This window comes from Mugil cephalus, chromosome 16 (genome assembly GCF_022458985.1).
Source record: "Mugil cephalus isolate CIBA_MC_2020 chromosome 16, CIBA_Mcephalus_1.1, whole genome shotgun sequence".
In the NCBI taxonomy this organism is placed as follows: Eukaryota; Metazoa; Chordata; class Actinopteri; order Mugiliformes; family Mugilidae; genus Mugil; species Mugil cephalus.
The window spans coordinates 18,255,172-18,277,823 of NC_061785.1; the positions used below are offsets into that span (position 1 = coordinate 18,255,172).

A 22,652-nucleotide genomic window follows, 5' to 3' on the forward strand; every position below is an offset into this window, starting at 1 on the left:
GGGTGAAGTGAACCCCCAAAGGAGAAGCATGGCGGTGCTTGAGATGTTTTTTAAATTATTATTTATGTGCGTTTTCATCGTCCGCGGACAGATGTTTATGTACTCGATGCGGAAGTATTCCGTGTTAGGATTTTTGGTAATCATTAATACAGGTTGAGTCTGTGTGGCGCATCTAATGCGGTTGGACTTGGTAAAAACGCGCCTCAACGTATCAATAGGCTTCATATCTTGGAGCGTTCAGCTGAAGAAATGACATGTGCGCATCTGGCTACTGCTGGTGTTTGTAGAAGCCAGGAACTGTTTATGAGACGTGTCTACTAATTTATTACATGGTCCTTATTAGAAGGAGGCTTATTGGTGCTCTGTTAAGAAGGGAAACGGGACATCTTTACAGTGTGTGCTTTCACTTAACATCCGTCTTGTGAAAACTACTCTACGGTGTTTATATCTTGAACTCAAGCCCGCAGGGCTGCCTGTTGCCAAGGCAAAGGCGTCCGTCCAGTGTCTGTGACTGTAGCCATGCGGTGTTTTGATCGTGCGCCTTTACGCGCGGCTCTGTCTCCACCGCTCCCACCCAGTCCGGTCTCGTTGCTTTTCTTAGTCCACGGGTTTTTCAAAAAAAATACGGTGGAGTAAACGAGCCAGTCATTTCCTTACAAGGAGTGGCTTTCCGTTCCCCGGCGCATTCATCAAGGAGGGCAGCAGCCCGCCAGGACTCGTGCGTCATAGTGAAACCACGACAGCCGGTAGTTACACAGGGAATAAGCAGCCGATACGTGACTGACTTCCGTACATTCATGTGACTGTCCACGATCTCACTACATACACAAGAGGGCAGCAAAGGGTCTGCTTTTGTATTCAGGTAAACACAGTTTTGTTCTCCGAATAAATGGGATAATAGCACATTTTAGTTCACAAAAACAGGTTTTAATTAAATTACCATGCCAATCACTAAATGCCATACTACTTTTGCCACATTTGTTTTTAAAGAAAACCACAAAACTAACCAGAATTGGTTCTCAACTTTACAAAATACGCAAAATAGTTACTGCTTAAATCAGCAGCTTAAACGCAGTACGCTGCTCTATTGATGAGTCAGATGAAGGTAAAAGAAGCAGATTCAAGTTATTTTACTGTTAACATTAACTTGCTCTGGACTCAGTCTCCAACTACACAACGATACGACTTTGGCACTTTCACTGCTTTTGCTCCTATATTGAGACATCTTTGACATTAAACCAAAGCCATTATTTAAAAAAAAAAAAAAAAAAGTTTTAATATTTCTCAGATTCAATACATTTCATTACAAGTCAGAAAGAAAAGTCAGCTCCAGTAAAAGGCCCCGTTCCACAGGTTCAATACAGAATATTATAATATAATAAGAATTATGTTCAGCGAAAAACAAGAAACCTTATTTCCCTAATAACAGTTTTCTAAGGAGTTGTACATGCACCACAATAAGTCAATATTATAACAGCATTAACTCAGTATTGTAGTGACCTATTGAGATTCACCATAGAGTGTAGGTTCATCACGTTACAGCATCTTGGATTAGGTAAATAATGGACATGTATGTACTGATTGTCAGCAACAGTACCATTGACTACAAGGCTTTTCCTACTTAGTTACACAACAAAAAAAAACATAACTGTAGTGTTTATCTTAAAGCTGGTGGGGTTTCTGTTGTATTTCAAGTTTCAGTGTACATCAGTACAGCTGGAGATAGTTTACTCAAAGTTAACTAACCCTCGTCTGAAATACACAGGAACTAACCCCTGTGGTGGCATGCATATGCTACCTTTAAAGCACAGGGCGGCATACCAGGTTGCATAGATCGACATAATAATCCAGCCTCTGCCATTTTAAGAGCATCGATGCATGAAAGTGCTACAAACAGTACATCCGAGACAGGCTTGATGATTAATCAGCAGGAGGACAGCAGTTTGTGCGGACTGATTGTCAGCTAACAGTAGTAGCTTTCTGGATATATTAAATAAATATTTGACAGTACAGAAAAGAAAGAACACTGTCAAATCAAGTCAAGCTAAAGTCCCTTACATACAACAGTATTTCTTTGGTGGTCAGCAGTTAGAATGTCATAACTAGTATAAACACTTTTTTTTTTTTTTTTTAAACTCGAGTCAATATACAGCGGGCCACGCCAGAGTAGTTGAAAAAATACTGCAAACGCTACAGCTGGTCTTTTCACTAGTCTTGGAAGCGGAGGCGATTGAAGGCCTCTTTGATTTCCTCGTTGGTCTGTGAGGTCCCACCGGTGCCAAGGCGGAGTACCTTGCTTTCAGGGATGTCCTGCTTCAGCTTCCGCTTGCTGAGGACCACGGTGCCTTCAGCTCCCTCCTTCTCAGGACCCGTCAGCAGGAAGTAAGCAGCATGGCGTCCACGCTCCATCAGCGTAGCTGTGATAAAAAAATAAAAATACACAGACACAGTCACAAAAGGAGCTAACACAATCCCTTTTATCTCTGACTGATGATAATTTTGTAGGTACAGTGGCAGTCTCAGATTTCACTCCTGGTTGATTTGGAGACACCTGGTGTTAACAGCAAACATGGTTTAATACTACAAGTCCCAGAATTCTCAGGGCAGGAAAACAACCTACTGTCATTTTAATAAAGACATCTGGCAGTGATTGGTCTTTTTCATCTGTGAGCAACCGTGATTTGATTTTACAGTTTGCAGCAGCCACAGTCCAATCCAATTTATTTATAAAGCACAATTTTAAATAACCACAGGTTTCCTTAGTTTCCTAAGGTTTTCTAGATAAAAAATGCTAAAGACAGAACATGATAAAACATAAGAAAGAAAGAGGTGTTTGTTAGGTTGAAGGTATGTCGTCTGCAGCTCTTCATCCAACAGCTCACTGTGGCTGCTCCTTCTCTTTCATTACAAATTATTTTCAAACTGACCTTCTTTCATGATCATTGTCTAGTTTTGTAGAAGCAATTGTGGAGCTAAGCTCACTGACAAAATACACTGTATTTGTTGTATTTCCTGTAAATACTTCATAACTCAACTTTTGTCTGTTAAATCATTTTTAACGTGAAGCTGTTGCAGACAAAAACCTCTGGCTTGCATTATTTCATTTGCCTGTAGGTAGTTACTTGACAGACATTTATTTAAATACAAATCTTAAAAAGCACCTTTGAATGTTATGATGTGGTCCATGACATTGGATGACTCCAGGAGCACTTTGGAATAGAGAGGGAGCAGCATGTAAGAGCGTCGGTCACTAGAGGACGATACCTGGAAGAAAAAGCATCGGAGTGGTCAAATAACAATTTGTGAACCTGTGAGTAAAATACATCTCTTCATATAGGGGAGTGTACTTACGGATGAGTTGGACTCTGAGGGCACCATGCCCCAAAACATGAACACTGAGAATAAGTTAGTGGTGTGTACTGAGGCGGGTCTTGGAGAGTTGGGACTGGCTAGAAGGTTAACTTCCCAAAGCACGCCGCCTGACTTCCCATCAAGAATTACAATCTACACACGGACAGAAAACAGTGCAGTCCATGTAAGATTTGATCATCACAGAAGAGAAGTGGGGCGGAGAAAATAAAATATAGGCATCACGGCAGTGTTTGTAGGTTTTAAACTCATCTTACCCTCTTAGTGTTGTTGCCGATACCTTCCTCCACCACGACATCTAGCACTTCATCCTTGTTAAAGTAACCGAAGGAGGGCTTACTGAAAGAATAAAACAAAGAATTTATTTGCCCCAACAAGCACATTAAGTCGTTTACTTTGATATTACAGATGATGTGTGTGCTCTAATACAGATAGCCTGCTGTCCAACTGAGGCACAACAGGCATATTAGGCAAGAATACCTGAGGACTGAGCTGGTATTGAATCTCCACAGTACCAGCATTTTTCCATCAATTACAGCCACTTCGTTCTCAGTCACGACCAGCAAGTTGGATGTGTCCTGCATTTCTTGTATTCTGATCACGTGGCTTATCACATCAGATCTAAAATGTAGAAACAAATATTAGCCCAAAAGTCCCAGGCTAAAGCCCTTATGTTTAACTGAAGTCTGCTTCTCACTCATAGATGGGTACGAGTCCAGATGTGGAACTGGCATTTCTCTCCCAGTGTTTGTCCGTCTTGAGTCCATCCTCCATCCCTGCTTTAGCGGCAATCTTCCCCAGAGCCAGTCCATACAAACCAGTGTCTGTGAGTGAATACACACTTAGTCACTGCTATTGTCGGGGTAGCACAATCACATGCATACACGTGGGCATTTTTCTACAAAAATTAAAGCGGTCATAATTTAAGACAGGATGGAGAAGGAATCTGATCGTAAGAACTCAGCACTAAACTTAAAATGAGGCGTTCCAAACCATATTGCAAGAACGCTTTATAAAGGTATTACATAAAACTACTTAATTAACCACAACATTTCAAACCATGCACCTGTGGTAGTGTGCTGCTTTTATACTACAGTGACCACCCCTAGATTTTCCATATAAACACCATTTTCTACTGCATTCTTTAGGATCAGAGCCATATTTGTCGCCACCTACGCCATAATGATCTGTCTCTTCTCTTTCTAAAAGTTAATACTTTCATAAATCCCATTGGTTTCCAGATATAAAATACACTGACTTTTAAGTTATTCTCTCTTTCAGTTCTACAGTGCACCTTCTGACCGACTCTGCCCGGATGTTTATCAGCTAGAAACCTCTTGACTGCATTTATGTCATACAACCCTGCTCTCTTCACCTTAACTGCTTTCACATACGAACCTTTTTGCAGTAGCACATAGTAAGAACCGTCTGACGTGCGATGAAGAAGATGATTGGCTGTGTCTGTGGAGTCGACGACAACAGTGGAGCCGATTTGGTCGCCTGTTTTTCCTGAGAGCAACACCAGCTGAGTCTGTAGATGAAACAGGTGACATTGAAACAGTATGAACTCTAAGTAAGTGTACACATTCCAAACTCATAATGAGGATATGACTTAATAGCTGCCCGGTAAGGCAAGGAAATAAATGTGTGTGTGTTTATAATAAACAGCTATAAATGACCGATCTCTGTTTACCTGCGTGTTATCTGATGCCACCAGAGCCATGTCACTGACTTTGTCTCCGTCCAGATCAGGGACACTATGAACAGGCAAAGAGCTGTGCAGACCAGTAGGCTGGGGCTGCTGCCAAATGACACCACCTAACAAGGAACACACAGCCCAAGAACATTCTCAGTCTTCTCAGTTCAACAAATACCCAATTTTATAATATGCATAAAAACGTGTAATGTAAGCTATAGCACATAATAAAGAAACTGGTAAGTAGCTGACCAGTGATTTTGTCCACGGCTGTGAGTTGATCAGAATGGGACAGCAGACAGTCCCAGGGTCTGCCTGACTCTTTTTTCAGACCGCACTGAGCCCAGCGGAAGTCGGGGTGCAGCGGAAGCTCCCACAGCGTCTTGCCGTCTGTGCCGTCCACCGCTGACAAAAACACACACGGCGAGGGCAGACCTGGAAAACACACAGGGTTTATCTGAAATGCAGCGCACACACGTGAAACGGAGCAGCCATATAGTGAGCAAACAAAATCCTGTTATCTCGTAATAACATTCGGAACGGAAAACTCTTGTGTACCTGCATCTGCACATGATTGGTTCTGGCTGCCTACGGCGTCTTTAAAGACAAACAGGACATCCATCACCTTGTCGCTGTTTGCGTCCTCAATAGCTAAGAAGTCATAGGTTGCTGTGAAGAAAAGGGAGAGTCACCGTTTCGTCTCATATTTCAGACGCTGCTAAAAAAAAAAAAATGCGACACAAAGCAATCGCACACACCTGCTTCATAGAAAGTCCTGTTCCAGGTAATAAGATACTGTGGTCTCACAGGACAGGGGATGATAAAGGAGAAGGCAAACACTATGGTGAGGCAGAGGAACAGGGACAGGAAAAAGACTGCGGTCCGCCAATGCGTTAATTTGGCAAAGCCGAGGGCTTCTTTACAACTCTTCTTCTTCAGCTCTGTTGTTGAGGGTGCAGCTCCTGCCTCCGCCCCATCTTCTCCTCTCTTCAGAGGATCGCCCTCGCTGGCATGGTCTTGGGTCTCCATTGTTGTCTCAATTCATTACTGTCCGACCAATCTACCTAAAAGGAGAAAACACCATACTGTAAAAATTCAATAATACAAAAACCTTGCTGCGCCACTACTGAGTGAAAACTCTATCAGGACATTCAGCTCACATGTACATCTGTCCCAGTGTGCAGAGGATTACAAATCTGCATGCAAGCAGAAAGAAAGTCGCTGGTATTCCCAGATATAATACATGAAAAATACCAGAGGCAGCAGTGTCTGTGGGTCCAGCCATTTCTGCTGCATCGAGCTTCGTGGATTTGTGTCTATTCACTGGTGCCAGCACTAACTCCAGAGGTTTCTCGGCACCAAAACAACAAACCCGAAATAAACAGTCATCATCGCCCAGGACAGCACGCCCTGTTATCTGTATCATGGCCACGGGGGATTTACTCGTGTATGACACAGAGACAATGAGTGCTATTAACTAACTTCCCTTCACAAAACAAACAGATCTCCTGTCTAAAAAACCCAGAGACTACGCAGTGTTGCTAAGTAGACGAACGGAAAAGATTTCCTCCACGCAGTTTAAAGTCTGGTAGCTGTTTCTGTTAGTGAGACTGGTTAAGAAAAGTTTTACACCTGCTTGGGTTAGTTAGCTAACTTGTTGAACAAAAAAAAATATATGAACCTCAAAACACGACTACGAGTGACGTTACCGCAGAATACCGATAATTTGAGTCCAACTGATTAGTTTACGCCGACCGGAGAGAAGTTTTTCTTACTTTTAGTGTCCGCTGTGGTTTGTTGCAGTCAGTGGTGCGGCTAACAGCAGGTAGCAGGCCTGACTGTCAACCTCCGCTGCGTAAACACATTACAGACGAGCCCACTCAGAGACAGTTTTACCCTCAGGTTGACTCACAGGCAAACATACGTTGAAGATTTGTCGACTCAGACACTGTCAAAGCTCCTATTATGACACTACTCCTAACATTAACATTCATTAGCCTAAATTCAGATGTAATTTGTTCTTAGACGCGTTACCAAGGGACAGCAATCTGTGAAAAGTTGATGCCTGACAGGCTAATTTCAGGGCAGCATGACTCTCACTTCTGACCATAACATTCAGGGGGTTCTGATTGGCTGATTGACTTACTCTCGAAAGTTACGATTGGTCAAATTCAGATTAGACTCTTCCTCGTTCAACCAGGACGTAGCGTCATTTCCGTTATATCAAACGGAAACTGACGACCAGAGAGAAAAGCTGCGAGGGGGGATGCTTGGATGAATAAATATTCAGTTAGCCCAAGAAACAATCCAAGGAACTGATTTCAGTTGCTTATTATTTCTATAGCGATATCAACGGACGACCCACAATGTCTGCCCAAGCTCAAATGAGAGCTTTGCTCGACCAGCTGATGGGAACAGCGAGGGATGGTGAGTTGCCGTAGTGTGCTAGCTGAGCTAGCTAGCTAGCTAGCCAAGATGGAGCCACTGCTGAGGTTGTCTTGTGATGGACGGACCTGCATGAATGGATGTACTGCAGAGGGCTGTGTAAAATACAGTAACGATAGGTTAATGCAGCCTTTCACACATTGTTAGGTTTTAATGTTTGTATCCAATTTGGCTATACTTGTTCCAAATAAGTATTTTTCGTTTCGCCGTTTACTTGAACCCTTAACAGAATTGCTAGCTAGTAGCTAAGCTCGCTGTTGCTAGTTAAATGTTTATTGTGGTGTTAGGGAACCGACAGCTGACGTGCTACGCAGCGGTGGGTCATGTGCAATATGCTATTCCTGACATTAATTCACTTGTAATAGTGTGAACGTTGACGCTATTGCGTTACCTTGGTAATATTCGTGAGCACTTTTTCTGGACCCATTGGCTTCAATAGGCATGAGGCCTACCTACAGCGCTAACTCCTAAATTCAAGATTCAAGATCACTTTATTGATCCCCACAGGGAAATTGTTTTGTTCAAGGGTCCCAAGATATCAAAGAACACATATGAACCAGACATAAGAATAAGAGTCAAAATAAATTAAAAATATTCTTAAAAATAGAACAATACTGAGGAAGTACAGAAAAAATGTACAGTCCGATTTACATGGGTTATACAGGGAATTATGTACAGACATGAGATATATATATTTTCAAGTGTCTCACTCCCAAAGTCTCTCAGTGTGGATCCAAAGTGAATGAGTAAGAATGAGTAAGTAAGAATGAGTAAGTAAATGAATGGAGGTATTTGACAGAAACACTTTGTGATGAAAACATACCCATACAATCCCACCAGCATATTCTGAAAAAAATATTCCATCTACAATATTACATTTATCACACACTAAAAGGGATCTTTTAACTATTTTGACAAAGTCCCTTATGTGTGAGTATTTTCTTAATATTGTAGCAAGTATAAGGTGGGGATATTCTTAGCTACTTTAAACAGTTTGTCTATTAATTGGTCTATAAAATTTGCCTGATATGACCAAGAAATGCAAACATGTGAAACATTTACTTTCTTACTTGGCGGTTCTTGAAGCTGCGTAAATTACAGAAACTGTTGCTTGAAGGTAACACTGTAGGAGCTTTCAGTCTTTTGGATACAAACATTAACTGGTAAATCAGCTGCCAAGTGCGATTCTGGTGGGCAGGAGATGGCAGCTCATAGCTGCCCTGCCGTTTTCTAAACCTGTTTCATTCTGACAGTAGTTTGAATGAAATTGAAGCAATGCGGATCTTCTTTTAAGAAGTTGATAATTCGAACTTTACAGTTAGTGTGAGTTTGTGCTGTGAGTTTGTGGTATGGGTGTATGTGTGATGCGATTGATATCAAATTCTTCCCATACATTTGTTGCATACAAACTGAACAATTGTGGCCCCTTTATTTTATTCATTAAGGTTCAGTGTATCTTTGCCAGCCTACATCAATCTGCAAAGGAGTTGCAGAAAAGCCTCATGTTCATCGAGCCGTGAGTCACACATAATTTTTAAAGCTGTTATGATGAATATCCAAACAATTTGTTTGCCTTCCGGAAGTTATTGTAGCTTTTTCTTTAGATCATACAAATGGGTAAATCTTCAGTGGCACTAGGTTTACACATACAGCTTGAGCTAAGACGTCTGATCGCGTTGAATCCAAACGAGCAGTTTTCCATAACACGTCTGTTTTCAGAAGGACATTTTAGCAATCAGTCCACACGAAAACTTTACACACATCATTTTCAATCTGACTTGTGTATCACTCCCAACTTCTTACTACAGGTATGGGCAAGAACACTGTTCCCATTTATACTTTTCTACAGCGGGTTTAAAATTCTGCAGCTGAGGTCTTGAAGATGCAGAAGGGTACAGTATGTGGTGCAGATCGCAGTGTGTATAAACTACATTTTTTCCTTGGATTTCTTTTGCATTTTTTTTTTTTTTTATTTCTTCTCAATGTTTCATATTTCTAAAGGGCTTGGCTGGAACATTTGTCTTTACGTTTCTTTTTATAATCTTATTTATAGACTTTCATACACATTCAACTGAAATGTAATGAAAATTATATAAAATGAAGAAAGCACTGTTGACGCTGGTTAATTGAAATATCAGCTGTGTAGTTATTTTAATATTGTGTTGCCCATCGTAACCCAGTCCTTAATGTTCCTCATTTACAATGTGGACATTGAGCTTTATTATTATACGATCACAATTCCACACTTTATTTGAGGCTTGGGTAAGGTAAGCACCAGAAAAAAGAAAGTACCACGTACATGTTTAGCCACACTTCATTTGACATTATTTTGTTTTTGTTTGATGTAATATCACACTAATGAAATAAATCTGAATAGGAGTAATAAGGTTTGGCAGTATCAGTAACTTGTCTTTCACTCATTTAGGTGGGCACAAAATCTTTAAATGGTGACACATGCCAAATGAATGTAGTGCAATGATAGCAACATGTTTTAAAGCACTGGATGCCTCGCCCCTGTTATCAAGTATGTGAGGTCTTTCTCACTGTTTGTTTTTCTGGACTGTTTCAGGAGATGAGACGCGGCAGAGGGTCAAGTTCACTGACGAGCGGGTCTGCAAAAGTCACCTTCTTAACTGCTGTCCGCATGACATCCTGTCTGGAACTGTAAGTGGGCTACAGTTTAGATCACATGAAAACAGTTGCAGTTTCAGATGCTGAAATCTGCTGAATTTTAAGAGGATATAACATACTGAAATAAAGACCAAAGTGTGAATATGACATTTGAGGTTGCACAATTTGAGTAAGAACTGTCTGTGTTTTGCCAATAGCGTATGGACCTGGGGGAGTGTACAAAGATCCATGACCTGGCACTACGGGCAGATTATGAAATTGCCTCCAAGGAGAGAGATCTTTTCTTTGAGCTTGATGTAAGTGATGTCCCTCTAAATATAATGTGTATAAATTAGCATGATGATATTCAGAGTGACAGTTTAAATGGTGAAAGGATTGGGTGCATTGCTAAATATATACACTCCATGTATAAACTCGTGTAGCAGCTGTGACAGCTCATATGTAAAACAGTTCAACAAAACCATTTGGAACGTAACCACAGCCGTAATTAAAGTGTTTGCTGAATGACAATTCTATTTTTTGTTTACGCGTGAAGGCGGTGGATCACCTGGAGTCATTCATTGCTGACTGTGACCGAAGGACAGAACTAGCCAAGAAGCGTCTCGCTGAGACACAAGAAGAGATCAGCGCTGAGGTGGCAGCAAAGGTGAATAACGGAAGATTTATATATATATGTTGTTGTGAATCCTTTAATTTCCTCTGTCTAATATAACCAACTTTGATCTGGCTGCATTATAGGCAGAGAAGGTGCACGAGCTGAATGAGGAAATTGGGAAGCTCCTTGCAAAGGCTGAGCAGCTCGGAGCTGAGGGCAATGTGGATGAGGCTCAGAAGGTTCTGCAGGAAGTGGAGAAGGTCCGCACCAGGAAGAAGGATGCAGAGGTGAGTAATGAGTGTTGGAGAGCGAGTTTGTGGAATATCATGCTCTCCTACTATTAATCCTTTCATCTCCCTATACTTCAATGCCTGTTTTCCCTCCTGTACCTCCTCAGGAAGAATACAGAAACTCCATGCCGGCCTCCAGCTTCCAGCAACAGAAGCTTCGGGTGTGTGAGGTGTGCTCCGCTTACCTGGGTCTCCATGACAATGACCGTCGTTTGGCCGACCATTTTGGTGGGAAGCTTCACCTGGGCTTCATCCAGATCAGAGAGAAACTGGATCAGCTAAAGGTATCGTCCAGCCTGTCTCACCATGTAAACCCTTAAGTCGTCAGTACGTCTAGAAGTGATACAGTCCTGATGTTAAGAAAATACCAGAAGAAAGATTTATTTAAAGTTGGTTTCACATCAAATTGAGTAAAATCTTTTCATTTGGATCAGAAAACTGTGGTCGACAAACAAGAGAAGAGGAACCAAGAGCGCCTAAAGAGACGAGAAGAGAGGGAGAAGGAGGAGAGGATGAAGAGGAAGTGAGTGCAAACTTTTGAAATCCTAACATTTACTGAAGTTTAGGTCTTGTTTCAAGTGCATGTATTACTGTGCATCCTCATGGTGATCTGCTTATTTTATAGGACCAAATCAAGGAGCAGAGAGCATAGAAGGTAAGGAAGCCGCTTTATCCGTCTAAGACTTTTTGACCAACTATTTAAAATCAGTTGCAGTTGTTATAAGTTTTGTGTTTTCTCCAGGTCCCGTTCTCGTGACCGCAGAAGGAGGCGCTCGCGCTCCACATCACGAGATAGGCGCCGCTCTCGCTCGCGCTCCAGGGAGAGGAGGAGGCGCCATCGCAGCCGATCCCGCTCACGCAGCCGAGGACACCGCCACAGTCACGAGCAGAGCTCCAGACACAAGTAATCCACATTTCACACCAACACAGTCACACTTCCAAACAACACCTCCAACACACAGATCGAGTCAAGAACAAAACTAATGCATGATGATCTATGAGGGACACGTCTCTCAGCTGTCACCATTTTTAAATGGTAATAAATGCCCTCAGCTCAGTGTGTGTCTTTGGTAATACTACACACACACGTCTTATAATCCAAAATAAAACCCTTGTTGACCTGTTAAGAATCTTTACACACTTGGAGTTCAAAGTCCTTAAAGTTCGCATTCTTGTTTTTAACCCTAACCGTCGGCTTTGTCTCGCAGGTCATCCAGGGATCGAGAGCGCTCGTCCAGAGACCGGTCACGGGAGCGAGAAAGAAGGGACGGCATGAACGGCAGGTCAGACCGCAGGGCAGACGACAGGGACATGGGGGACCTCTGAAGACCAAACTCCATCCACAGCAACACACCTCCACAGCCTCCTCCCGTCTCCCACATCTCTTTCCATTTATAATCTGAAGTTACACACAGTTCTTGCCTTGACCCCTGTGTTCTCCCGCCTGCCTCCTTTTCTTTGCTTTAACAGTTAATCAGCCGACCCAGAGTGTACACACAGCAGACATTTTGGATGGAGTCTTATTTCTAGCATCCACAGTCATCTGTTTGCTTCTGAGTGTGCTCTATTTTCCACATCTGTAATTTGATAGCCGTCTGTTAACTGCCCTACGTTCAGTCCACAAGAAAAAGCGAATTTGTCTGCTGACCTGGAGCATTAAGTGTAACTGATTCATATTCTTTGTTTATTAACTGGTCTTTTGATAAAGAAAATCTGTCTGTACATATAATTCAGGCCTACTGATTGTTATGGTCTGATAAGCCTTTTCCTATCAAGTAGGTTTTTTTTTTTTTGCCCTCTCCCTCTGAAGATCTCCTTCCACTATTTCATGGCTTGAATGTCTGTCCACATAATTGTCTCCTGTACTTAGTTCTCTAAAGTTTCAAAATCAGAACATCAACGTTTTAAAGTTGCTAGCAATAGTATCCAACCCATGTCTCCTGTTGTGTTTTTTTTTTTACTAATCAGGTTTTATTTTATTCCTCCAGTAGGGCAGGGGATGTTTTTGGTTGGCCAGTATAGGTTTTAAATTGTATTGATGGAAAGTATCTTGATTTCTAGTTTGTTTCCATGTTGCTTTAGTTTTATTTAACATAATGAAAATAAATGGTATGTTTGGATTTGGTCGTCAGCATGCGAGGCTGAAGGTTCAGAATTGATATAATGGATATTCATAAATAAAATGTTTGGCCCAACTCAGACAGGTTCTCTTGTGACTAGAATTATAATGATATTCAGATTTTAATGGATGCACTGCTTTACCTAATGTGTGAAGTCATATCTGTTCATGTTTTTGCTGGAAATCTTTCTTTAAAGTCTCAATTAAAAAAAATATCCCACCATTTGAGTTTTTATTGTCTGGTGACTTTACTTGCCAATCTCTCATCATTGTCACGATATTATAATCAGGGATATGTTACAAAGATAAATACATTTAAGGCAATAATGAGAAGAAATCTGTACACATTTAAAATTAACAGAGTTGAGTACGTGCAGGGAAGTTCAGTGTGAAAATATTTCAGTTTCCCAGCACCTGCTTGGTTTAAAGGCTTAAATTTGTTACTTGCTTTGGTTTGATACAATAAACACAACACCCTGCTCTTCACTGGAAAATTTACACAGTCACGTCACGGTGTGTTGTCTTGTAAATATAATCGACAATTCAAAGAGTTCCCGATAAAATGACGGCACTGCCACACATTCTGTCAACTTCACAATGTGCTGCTCTCCAGTTTCAGGTCCACCTTCATTTTCTGTTTCTCCATGACCGCCTCCAACTCTGTGGCCCTTCTGGCGTCCTGGAGGAACGACAGACATTTTTAAGACAGGTGAAGGTAAGGCTCAGTATTGTCATAAATGTTATGTAGTTTTGAGTAGACCTAGACCCAGGGAAGGGGTCTTCTGATGGAGGGATTAAGTAGGGACCCCCTACCTACTATATGTGCTCTATATTAAACTGCCATTTATGACTCCACTCCTAATTTTTAACAGCTGGCACCACTAATAACGCCCTTCAATCATTCAATTATTCCATGTTGGTCTTTCGTGTTCAGTAAACATTGCTACGGATTGTTTCCGAAGTGCATTTACATAAAACGCTATCAGGTCCACAATTTTCTGATGTAAATAAAATATCCAACATCTTTTGAGCGGATGTTAGAATTGTGCTGTGAACATTACTGGGACCAAACGACGTGCAAAACCAGGTGTTCGAGTTTGACCTCTCACAACACAGATGACACTGTGCGGTCGTAAATCGTGCATTTCCAGCGCATGCAGGAAAGGTCCCATGTGCACGAGCGTAACCAGGAAGAAAGAAACGTTTAAGTTTCTCCTGTGCATTGAAGACTGTGTGGTTGCTCAGGAGAAATTTTCCTTTTCCGGCGTTAGTGACAAAGTTTTCCAAGCTCACAAAAAAAATTCCTGCACACTGAGACCATATTCATTATTTGTGTGCATGTCACCAGCAATTTAATGTTTAAAAAGTAATTTTAAACCTGTGGTCTATTTACATTTGTGCCTTTACGTGCTGTTAAAAGTTGTCCTGAACCCTCCCCACGCTCAGTCTTGTCATTTATGAAACATTGGTGGAATATCATCCATCTCCGCGGCACCAGACGGCTCCTCTCTAAACCTACCTCCAGCAGAGCCTTCTGCACGGTGAGCTGGCTGTACACTCTGGCACCCTCATCTGGAATCACGGATCGCAGCTCCTCCTTGTTGAGGGAGAAGAGCTGGGCGCCCGTGAGCACTCCCAAACACGACACCGTCCTGCGGGCCACATCACACAAAAATGAGGGAAGAGGCGCCGTGTAAGCAAAACGCGATTAATCTGGTCCGAGGACGGTTCACTCACGGTTCGCTGAAGCCTTTCCCCCGGAGCCACTCGGCCACTTCGTCTGGAGGGGAGTGGTAGTCCAGGGGGACGGTGGTCTCTGCGGAGCGGGGGATGACCAGGGGTTTGTTCAGGTTGGTCTTTCCGTTGGTGAGCCTCTGGAGCAGCTCGTCATTCACCAGCATGACTGAGAAAGTGAGAGCGAACATTGTCACATGACGATTACCGTAATGGAATTAATGACCCAGTGAAGGAACAATAACACAGAGGCTGACCTTCAGGCATGAAGACAACAATGTCATTCCCAAACTACTGCATCATTAGGCTAAGTCATGCGCGGCTTTCATTAAGTGACGCATTATGTTATTCCTAATCTGACTTTTAACTCTCCTTTTGAGATAACTACTTCCTAGAAAGACCAACCGTGAACTATGGGAAACATTTTCAATTTCATTTGTCACTGAAGGAATTCAAATGTTACATGTCCAACACACCTGTTAAATTGTGTTATATATAGTTTTAGATTTTCATGGGACACTTCTGTAGCTGATATATTAAAATGAAATAACATATTTAGCTAATGCAAACTAAGACGCTCGGGCTAGGCCAAGGTCATCATAGCTCGCCTGTGACACCAACGCATCCGGTTTGGCACCTTTGTCTGAGTCCTCTGCGGCTGTCATGTGCTGGCTGTAGGGCGGTAAGCTGCGTGGACGCTGTGGGGAGTGGGAAGGGGCGCGGGCCAGACTTTGGGGGTGAGCCTGGGGCAGAGCCGGTGGGCTGGGCGGGACTCCTCCGAAAGTCTTGACGAGGTGAGGTGGAACCGGAGACTGTGGGAATGTGAAACGGCGAGAAAACAACACTGGAATTCACTCAGGAATGTACAGAGAGCATACCTGTGCGGTGGTATGACTGATAACCGTGTGTGTGTGTGTGTGTGCGTAGAAAAAGGTCTTACATTGGGCGGTTTGTGCGTGTGAGGGCTGTCTATGTGAGCCATGGGTTCCAGGATGTTGAAAGGGACGAAGCCAATCTGGTTGAACCGATTACGACACTTCCACCAGCGCTTGGATGACTCAATCACCTGTCAGACGGAGGAACTGTGACTTAGCAGCAGCTTTTCTACAGCATCGACATTATTCGCTTGATCTCAACTCCGATAAGTATTTTTTGAACAGCAAAATCTATTTGCATCCCCTAAGACAGGATTCTTCAAAGTTGACCCCCCAAACTGATGGAGGGATTAAGTAGGGACACCCCTACTTACTATATGTGTTCAAATAATACATACGTTCAGATATTCATTCTTTTTATTTCTATCTTATGCTCAAGTGACAAAGTGATCCATTTTGGCCTCAGTAGTTGGCTGATGGGAGTGAGCTGCACTGTTAGCTTCTCGTCTGCTAATATTGCACATTGGCTCAAGCAGAAATGGGGCGGGGCCTACAGTGTGCAAGAGGCTTGATTGACAGCTCCTGTATCGCCCAATGAGTGAAGTGCTGACTGAAAGGTAACGTCTTCTGCCTCCATTTATCCCTTTACTACAACTTGTTGGATTCATGTCAATGTGTATTTAAAGAAATTTAAATTTGTGGGGGAAAAATATACAAAAAAAAAATCTAATCAACCAAAGATTTTGCGATGTTGCCGTACCTCTGCGGACCCCCTGTTGAAGACCTATACCCTGAGATAATCAAACTTAAAAACTCGATAATGGGCGTGTGAAGGCGCCATCCCTCGATATTACCTCAAGCGTCTCCCCCTGCTGCACCGAAAGCTCGCTGCTGTTCCTGGCTATGAAGTCGTAGCTGCAGCTGTAGACCCTCTCGGGCTCTGGCGGGAGGGCATCCCTGAGGTGGCAAAAAAGAAAAAAAAAGCAAGCAAGATGTTTTGAGTTTTCACGCAGGGTGAGTTTAGTGAGAGCAGATGCACACTGAGGATGGTGGCCTACATTTCATCGCCGATGTGGTGTTGTGGAGGGCCGGGGTGCTGAGGATTCTGCTGCTGCTCCTGCTGGGGCGGACGGGATAGTGACATTTAGGGATTTAGGTAATAAATTGGGCAATGGGACAAGAAATGTGAGGAAAAACAGCAAAGCGGCTCTAGAAGTTAACCTAAAAGTCACCAATTAACCCAAATGAACATATAAAAACAGCTTCAAAGTGTAATAGTATTCAAAGAAAGAAGGTGAGGCTATGGTTTGCTACGTTTCATTAGGTACAATTTGGAGCCTAATTCCTTGCAAATAATTTAAGGCCATTTTAGTGCAAACATTGACCTCTTTGAAAAAAAGAAAAGAATATGAACACATACAGCTTCTAGCACCATATGTGACAAACTCTAAAGACTGAAGTGCATCTTCAGCGTCGATCACACTTGATATTTATATATTACCTAATGTGTTATTACAATCAACCCCCGTGTTGTGCTTTTACACACTCATACTTTGAGCGTGCGTCTCTATTGACACACAACGGAGCAGGTATCGCATACCTCTTGTTTTACTCGGAGGACTTCGTGTTTGTGCTGTGACTCGACCGGATCCTCCCAAACCTGCCCGTCTGGCCTCAGGGTTTCAGGCTTCCAGCCGTCCAAGAACGTGGGGGCGTACGGCGCTACGGGCCCTCTGAGCTGAGAGCTGAGAGACAGCAGGAAATAAAAATAAATAAATAAATAAAATCACTGCCTTTGTACTTGACTTTTACTCAGAATTTCAATGTGGTTTCATCCAGGTTTTGGAAATTGCTACTGATTCATACATTGGGTGTTTGAAGCTAAAAGTAAGCCTTATTTGATTTTGATAACAGTCAGATTTTCCATTAAAAGGTTATTTCAATTATTCTCCAAGTAGCTTCTTAAGTTGAGCTGAAGACGCTGCTTGGATAAGCGTGCACATCGTCAAGAAAATCCAGTTACCCTTGTTTCATCTTGCTTTGTTTTTTTTTGTTGTTTTTTTTTTTTTTTTGGATACGCCAAGGTCGGATCCAATGAGGGCTGGATGTATTGTCTTACAAAGTTTAAAATAGCAATGTTAGATGAGGAGAGCGTGAAGTTTGGCGGTTTGGCGGCACTGACCGAGGGAGCGTCCAGTTGGGACCCAGGGACGTCCACAGCTGCCTCTCCTCCTCATTCAGGTTGTCTTGCAGCAGGGTGACGGCAGAGCTGGTCATGGCCGGGCTGGACACCGAGGCCCCGAGGGCCGGCCCCCCTGTCGTCTTCACCATCTGTGCGCGCACAAACACACAGAGACATCCGTTTCCGAATCCGCAAACGCACGTCTGACAGTGATAACTGATTGATATTTGCTGAGGGGCTGGTGTTAGGCATTGGTGCTATCCATCAGAGCGCTGACAGTCACAATGCACAAAAGCCTAATGGAAACGTCCACACACAAAGGCAACAACATGTGGGCGCGCACACAATGTTCAGTCCTGGAGATATGGGACTGTGCGTTTCCACTCAGGTGCGCCAGTATACACAAATTAAACACACCCTTCTCACCCTTTGATTCCTGCCTGAATGGACAGCAAAGGTCTTTAAGGTCATGTCTAACACAAGCTGAGACACTCCTTTGCATTTTAAAGAAATATCCATATGTCCTTGCAGCACTCCAGAATAAAACACACACTGACATTCAAATAAATAAATAAATGTTCTTTGGACTAATACTTTGTCCTACTAGCTTTTGTCCTACAGCCGGGAACACGCCAGTGCTCTGATTTAAAGCAGCGGTCACGGGGACAACAGTAAGACTCAAATCTGAACCGAGAGCTCCCGCCTGCAAGCCGACACAAACCTGATCAAACAAACGCTGCGTTTATCAGGTGTTTGGAGTTCTAATTATTCTGGCTTACAGGTAACTGCCCTGTGCAAACATCACACAGAACTTCTTGCTTAACCCCCACTTAAGACTTTCTATTATTTGGACATGACACAAGCTTACAGTTATGGCCAGTTACACATCAGAGACAAACACTCTGCATGGTTTACCTTAGGGTTAAAACCTCCTATATTTAACTGGATCACATGTTACCGTCATGTTTATGCTCCGGTGTCCTGATAAGAGGTGATGTGTCATGGTGAATGTTGGATTTGTTTTTAGATCGTGGCCCGTAAGGCAGCGCAGGCAGGTGCTGAGGCTGAGACTCACCATGTCCAGAGGTCTGAACACGTGGTGGACGAGCTCCTCTGAGGAAGGGTTGGCGATGGTTGATTTGAGGCGGGCCTGAGGAAATGAACAGAGGGATTTAAAACGTAGAACAGCAGGTTGACCAAATACAAAAAAGTGACTTGAGTGAAATTACACACCAAGAGACTGAAGCAATATTTGAACTTCTGGAAGATGTCAATGAATTCTTCCTCTGGTGGGGGGCGGGCCTTCGCGCTGAGTAAGTCGTCTGAGGTTCAGCAGAGCACGTTTGTACACAAAGTATGGGTTATTATGAGTTACCATCAGCTTAGAAAGATATTTCCATCTTTTTTTTTTTTTTGTTTTGTTTTTACCTTCTGCACTTTGCTTTTTGCTCTTCTTCTTTTTCTTCTTCTTCTGGCTCAGCACGGTCGCGGCCTCCGCCGTCTGCTGCAGCTTGCCCATGAATCTCTCGATGTCGTCGAAGCAGTGGTTGAGGATCCCCTGAGGAGAGGAGAACCGGTTTCGTTACCACGCTGCTCGGAAGACGCACAGAGCCAGAGGTGGCCCGGGGAAAACAACAAAAAAACAAAACAGGAAACGTCGAGGAGGCGTACCACTTCTCTCTCCGCCCGCAGGAAAGAGATGTCTGCTCCGCCGTTGATCCCGTTCGCCGCTGTGAAAGGGAGATTCGGTTCATCCATTTTCACTCATGGTCCCGGACCTTGTATTTGGAATTCCTGCCCCCCCTTTTAAAACCTGAAACCCACCCCCTTTTACAAACACAAAGCAATCTCTGTGCTCCTGAGAGCACCCATCACAGAGTCCCGCTTCTCTCCTTTCCGTCCTCTCAACATGTCCTCCACACACTCCTAGAGCATTCATACACAGGGACTCATGTGGAAAAGAAGCCTTTTTGTCTTACCTCTGGGTCCTGGGTAAGGCGGTGGGTTGGGTGGTGGGGGATTCGGAGCGTGTAGGATGGGGGGGCTCGGTATTTCGTAGGGCGCGAGCATCTCTCCTCTGCTCTGAGAGAGCCTGGAGGATGAGAGGAGAGTTTCAGGCCTGTTGTTGTCTGACAACATTGGGGTTAAAAGGTGACAACGGCCTTCTCGCTGATGGTGGCCACTCTCTCGGCACCATCGCAGGAAACGCCCTTCAGCGAGGACCTCACCAACACACGCACTAGACTCCTTATCATTAATCTGAGAGCTTCGAGACGATGCACCGTAACGTGAGGTTTGATCAGCGAATCCAGTCGAACAAAGAAATCCTCCACAGAAAGTTGCCTCTGCAACCCAATCCTGCAGCCCTTTATTCTGCTACGAAAGTAAACCGTATGCTCGAGCCTGTCCTCGGCTGTACACGAACAGCTGAGGATCATCACTCTCTAGGTCAAAGTTCTTCTGTGTCTGTCAGACCTTGCAAGCACCAGCGAGCCGTGTAAACGAAAGGCTCAGAGAGGCTGAGTAAAAAACTGGAATCGGCATCTAACTACAAAAACTCTGGCATCTGCCGGTCTTACCGCGTGTCTTGCGCTCCGTGGGTCCTTTGATGAGTAAATATCTCAGAGCAAATAATCCGTTTAAGCCTTGAGCCTTCAAACTGGAGTCGTCATCCTTCCTCTGCGCTCCCTGCTCTCTGTCACAATGGCCTTTTTTTGTCTCTGTCACACCTTCTTAAGTTATGTAGGAACCGGTAGAACGGGTCTCTCTCTCCCTCTCAGCTGTTTACACTGTCCTCCCTGCCTCTCTCCCTCTCTCACCCAGACAGGTGCATGGTGACACGAGTGGCAGCGGGAAATGAGACATAGTGTTACATAGAAACAAAGGAGAAAATTAAACTTCCACGGAAGACGTGACTGGGTTATCAGTTAGTGTCCCTGTGTGTCTTTTGCTTGTCTGTTACCACACAGCCATCCACAAACCCTCCTTCCTTTCAATATGAATGCAAACAGGGAGAAGAGGCGCATGTTCTTCAGCTGCCAGGATCGAACGCAACAACTGGGACATGAAAGCTTGTGATTTTCAGTTTTGAAGACTGCACCTGAGAGGATCAGGTCTGGTGAAGGAGCCCGAAACCGCTCGCTGGATGTCGCCACAGATCTTCTCCGCCTGTGGGAACAAGAATACAGTGAAAATCTGAACCTGGATGTCTGCTCTGCGCGGCTGCCTCTCGACACTCACCTTCACAGTTTCACAGTTGAAGAAGTGAATGTCCGGCGGCTGTGGATCTGCGCCTTTACACATTAGGAGAAGGAGCGACGTGAAGTGCTTTTCCGTGTGGATGGCCTCGCAGCGGAAGATGTACTCGAAAGCGTACTTCTCCAGCTCATCCTGAACGAGAAGACCACCTTTGTTTTAGAGTCAGCTCACGCAAATCTCTTCGTCACCTGTTGAGCCGCACGTCCAGGCCGCGGCGCGTTCCGCTCTCACCTGGGTTTGTACGTCCCTGAGATGAATGGCGTTTACTCCGATATCCAGGTACATCTGCTGACTCCACAGCTTGTTGCTCTGAGCCAGGAAGGAGAGGCGTGCCTGGGCCTCCTCCACACTCTTGACTTCCCCGTCCTGGAGCGAGAACGTCAGAAGGTGCTGCAAATGATGTGGGAGACAAAGAGGAAGTGAGGAAAAATACACCTGCAGTCCTGGCAGGAAAAAATCATGGAGTACGCGGAGCAGATTAGACTCACGGTAACAAGATGCCGTGTGATGTTTGTCATCCTTTGTCCACCGGATCAACCGCTGTGGTGTGGGAAAAACGGCGAGATGTTAAAGTTTCTCTGTGTGTATTTGCCTAGAAAGAGTTAGGACCACAAACAGAAGCGATGGCCGTGGTTTCATCTAAACTAGTTTTCCTCCAACCTCAACGAAGGAAACATCCTCATTCATATTTGCCCTTCCCCTATTTCAGTCGACGTCAGCCTATCCTGCCTCTGTGTTGGACTATGCCGTGTGAGTGGGTGAGCTGTCCAACCAGTCTGGTTACAGCACGGAGTATCTCTCGCTTCAATCTCTAAGCCTCCTGGAATCAATGGCGTTAAGCAGAGCAAACATCTCATGTGACTCGGGGGTCCTTATTTAGACTCCTTTTTGTAATGAGGGATTTCACAATTAAAGGGTGACGCGGCGGGGGAAAATAAGCACATTATTTTTGAGTGAAAAGTAAAGTACTGACTAAATCCGCACATCCACATGATTGATATTTCGCACACCATTCAGACAAGTGTGATTTTAGTAAATCCACATTGGCAACCTTTCAGAGTCCACAAATTCATGTGGAATTTGATTACGCACTGAGCTGGTAGCCGCTATGTGTTTCAGCTTGAGACTTTACTTCAAATAATTAATCAATACAGACATAAAAGAAGGACAGACTGCGCCAAAACCTCACCCAACTTCTCCGACTGCAGCTTTTAGCCCGTAGCCAATGTACTTATTTTGAGAACCAAACAGCTTTGAAGAGTCTGTGGAAGTGGAATAGAAATCAACTTACCAAGGCTGACAAGCTTCCAGTGAGTTACTCCTGATGTTAACAGCTGTGTTTATGTCTTTACAGTGAAACCCGGCGTCCCGGCTCTCGGTGTGACTGCAGGTGTCTCACTCTCCCGAACAATGTGAAAAAGCAGAGGTGTGTCACTTGACGCACTCCCGCCCAGACTA

At 43.8% G+C, this 22,652-nt stretch overlaps 3 protein-coding genes across 5 annotated transcripts; 1 reads left to right on the plus strand and 2 right to left on the minus strand.

Moving 5' to 3' along the window:
* Positions 1-905: 905 nt before the first annotated feature.
* fam234a (family with sequence similarity 234 member A) lies at positions 906-7,101 on the minus strand. Its single transcript, XM_047608677.1, has 12 exons — positions 6,841-7,101; positions 5,824-6,129; positions 5,624-5,734; positions 5,318-5,500; positions 5,063-5,187; positions 4,768-4,900; positions 4,067-4,193; positions 3,850-3,990; positions 3,627-3,708; positions 3,352-3,504; positions 3,162-3,264; positions 906-2,417 (listed from the first exon to the last, which is right to left on the minus strand). The coding sequence occupies exons 2-12, from the start codon at positions 6,092-6,094 to the stop codon at positions 2,209-2,211; spliced, it is 1,638 nt and encodes a 545-aa protein (XP_047464633.1). The 5' UTR covers positions 6,095-6,129; positions 6,841-7,101; the 3' UTR covers positions 906-2,208.
* Positions 7,102-7,276: 175 nt separating this feature from the next.
* On the plus strand, positions 7,277-13,373 carry luc7l (LUC7-like (S. cerevisiae)). 2 transcript variants are annotated; one of them, XM_047608332.1, is made up of 12 exons: positions 7,318-7,492; positions 8,956-9,026; positions 9,319-9,402; positions 10,080-10,174; positions 10,339-10,437; positions 10,677-10,787; positions 10,880-11,023; positions 11,134-11,310; positions 11,461-11,549; positions 11,652-11,681; positions 11,769-11,930; positions 12,235-13,373. In XM_047608332.1, the coding sequence occupies exons 3-12, from the start codon at positions 9,393-9,395 to the stop codon at positions 12,350-12,352; spliced, it is 1,035 nt and encodes a 344-aa protein (XP_047464288.1). In that variant the 5' UTR covers positions 7,318-7,492; positions 8,956-9,026; positions 9,319-9,392; the 3' UTR covers positions 12,353-13,373. The 2 variants fall into 2 exon arrangements, with proteins under 2 accessions (XP_047464285.1, XP_047464288.1); XM_047608329.1 differs by lacking the exons at positions 8,956-9,026; positions 9,319-9,402 and having other exon boundaries at positions 7,277-7,492.
* Positions 13,369-22,644, minus strand: eps8l1b (eps8 like 1b). Of its 2 annotated transcripts, none has more exons than XM_047608328.1 (19): positions 22,486-22,644; positions 21,683-21,734; positions 21,426-21,584; positions 21,177-21,326; positions 21,037-21,104; positions 19,916-20,028; positions 19,608-19,666; positions 19,365-19,494; positions 19,170-19,258; positions 19,012-19,086; positions 17,937-18,085; positions 17,355-17,499; positions 16,813-16,871; positions 16,609-16,711; positions 15,820-15,945; positions 15,517-15,691; positions 14,883-15,048; positions 14,665-14,797; positions 13,369-13,824 (listed from the first exon to the last, which is right to left on the minus strand). In XM_047608328.1, the coding sequence occupies exons 2-19, from the start codon at positions 21,710-21,712 to the stop codon at positions 13,738-13,740; spliced, it is 2,016 nt and encodes a 671-aa protein (XP_047464284.1). In that variant the 5' UTR covers positions 21,713-21,734; positions 22,486-22,644; the 3' UTR covers positions 13,369-13,737. The 2 variants fall into 2 exon arrangements, with proteins under 2 accessions (XP_047464284.1, XP_047464283.1); XM_047608327.1 differs by having other exon boundaries at positions 16,813-16,874.
* Positions 22,645-22,652: the final 8 nt, after the last annotated feature.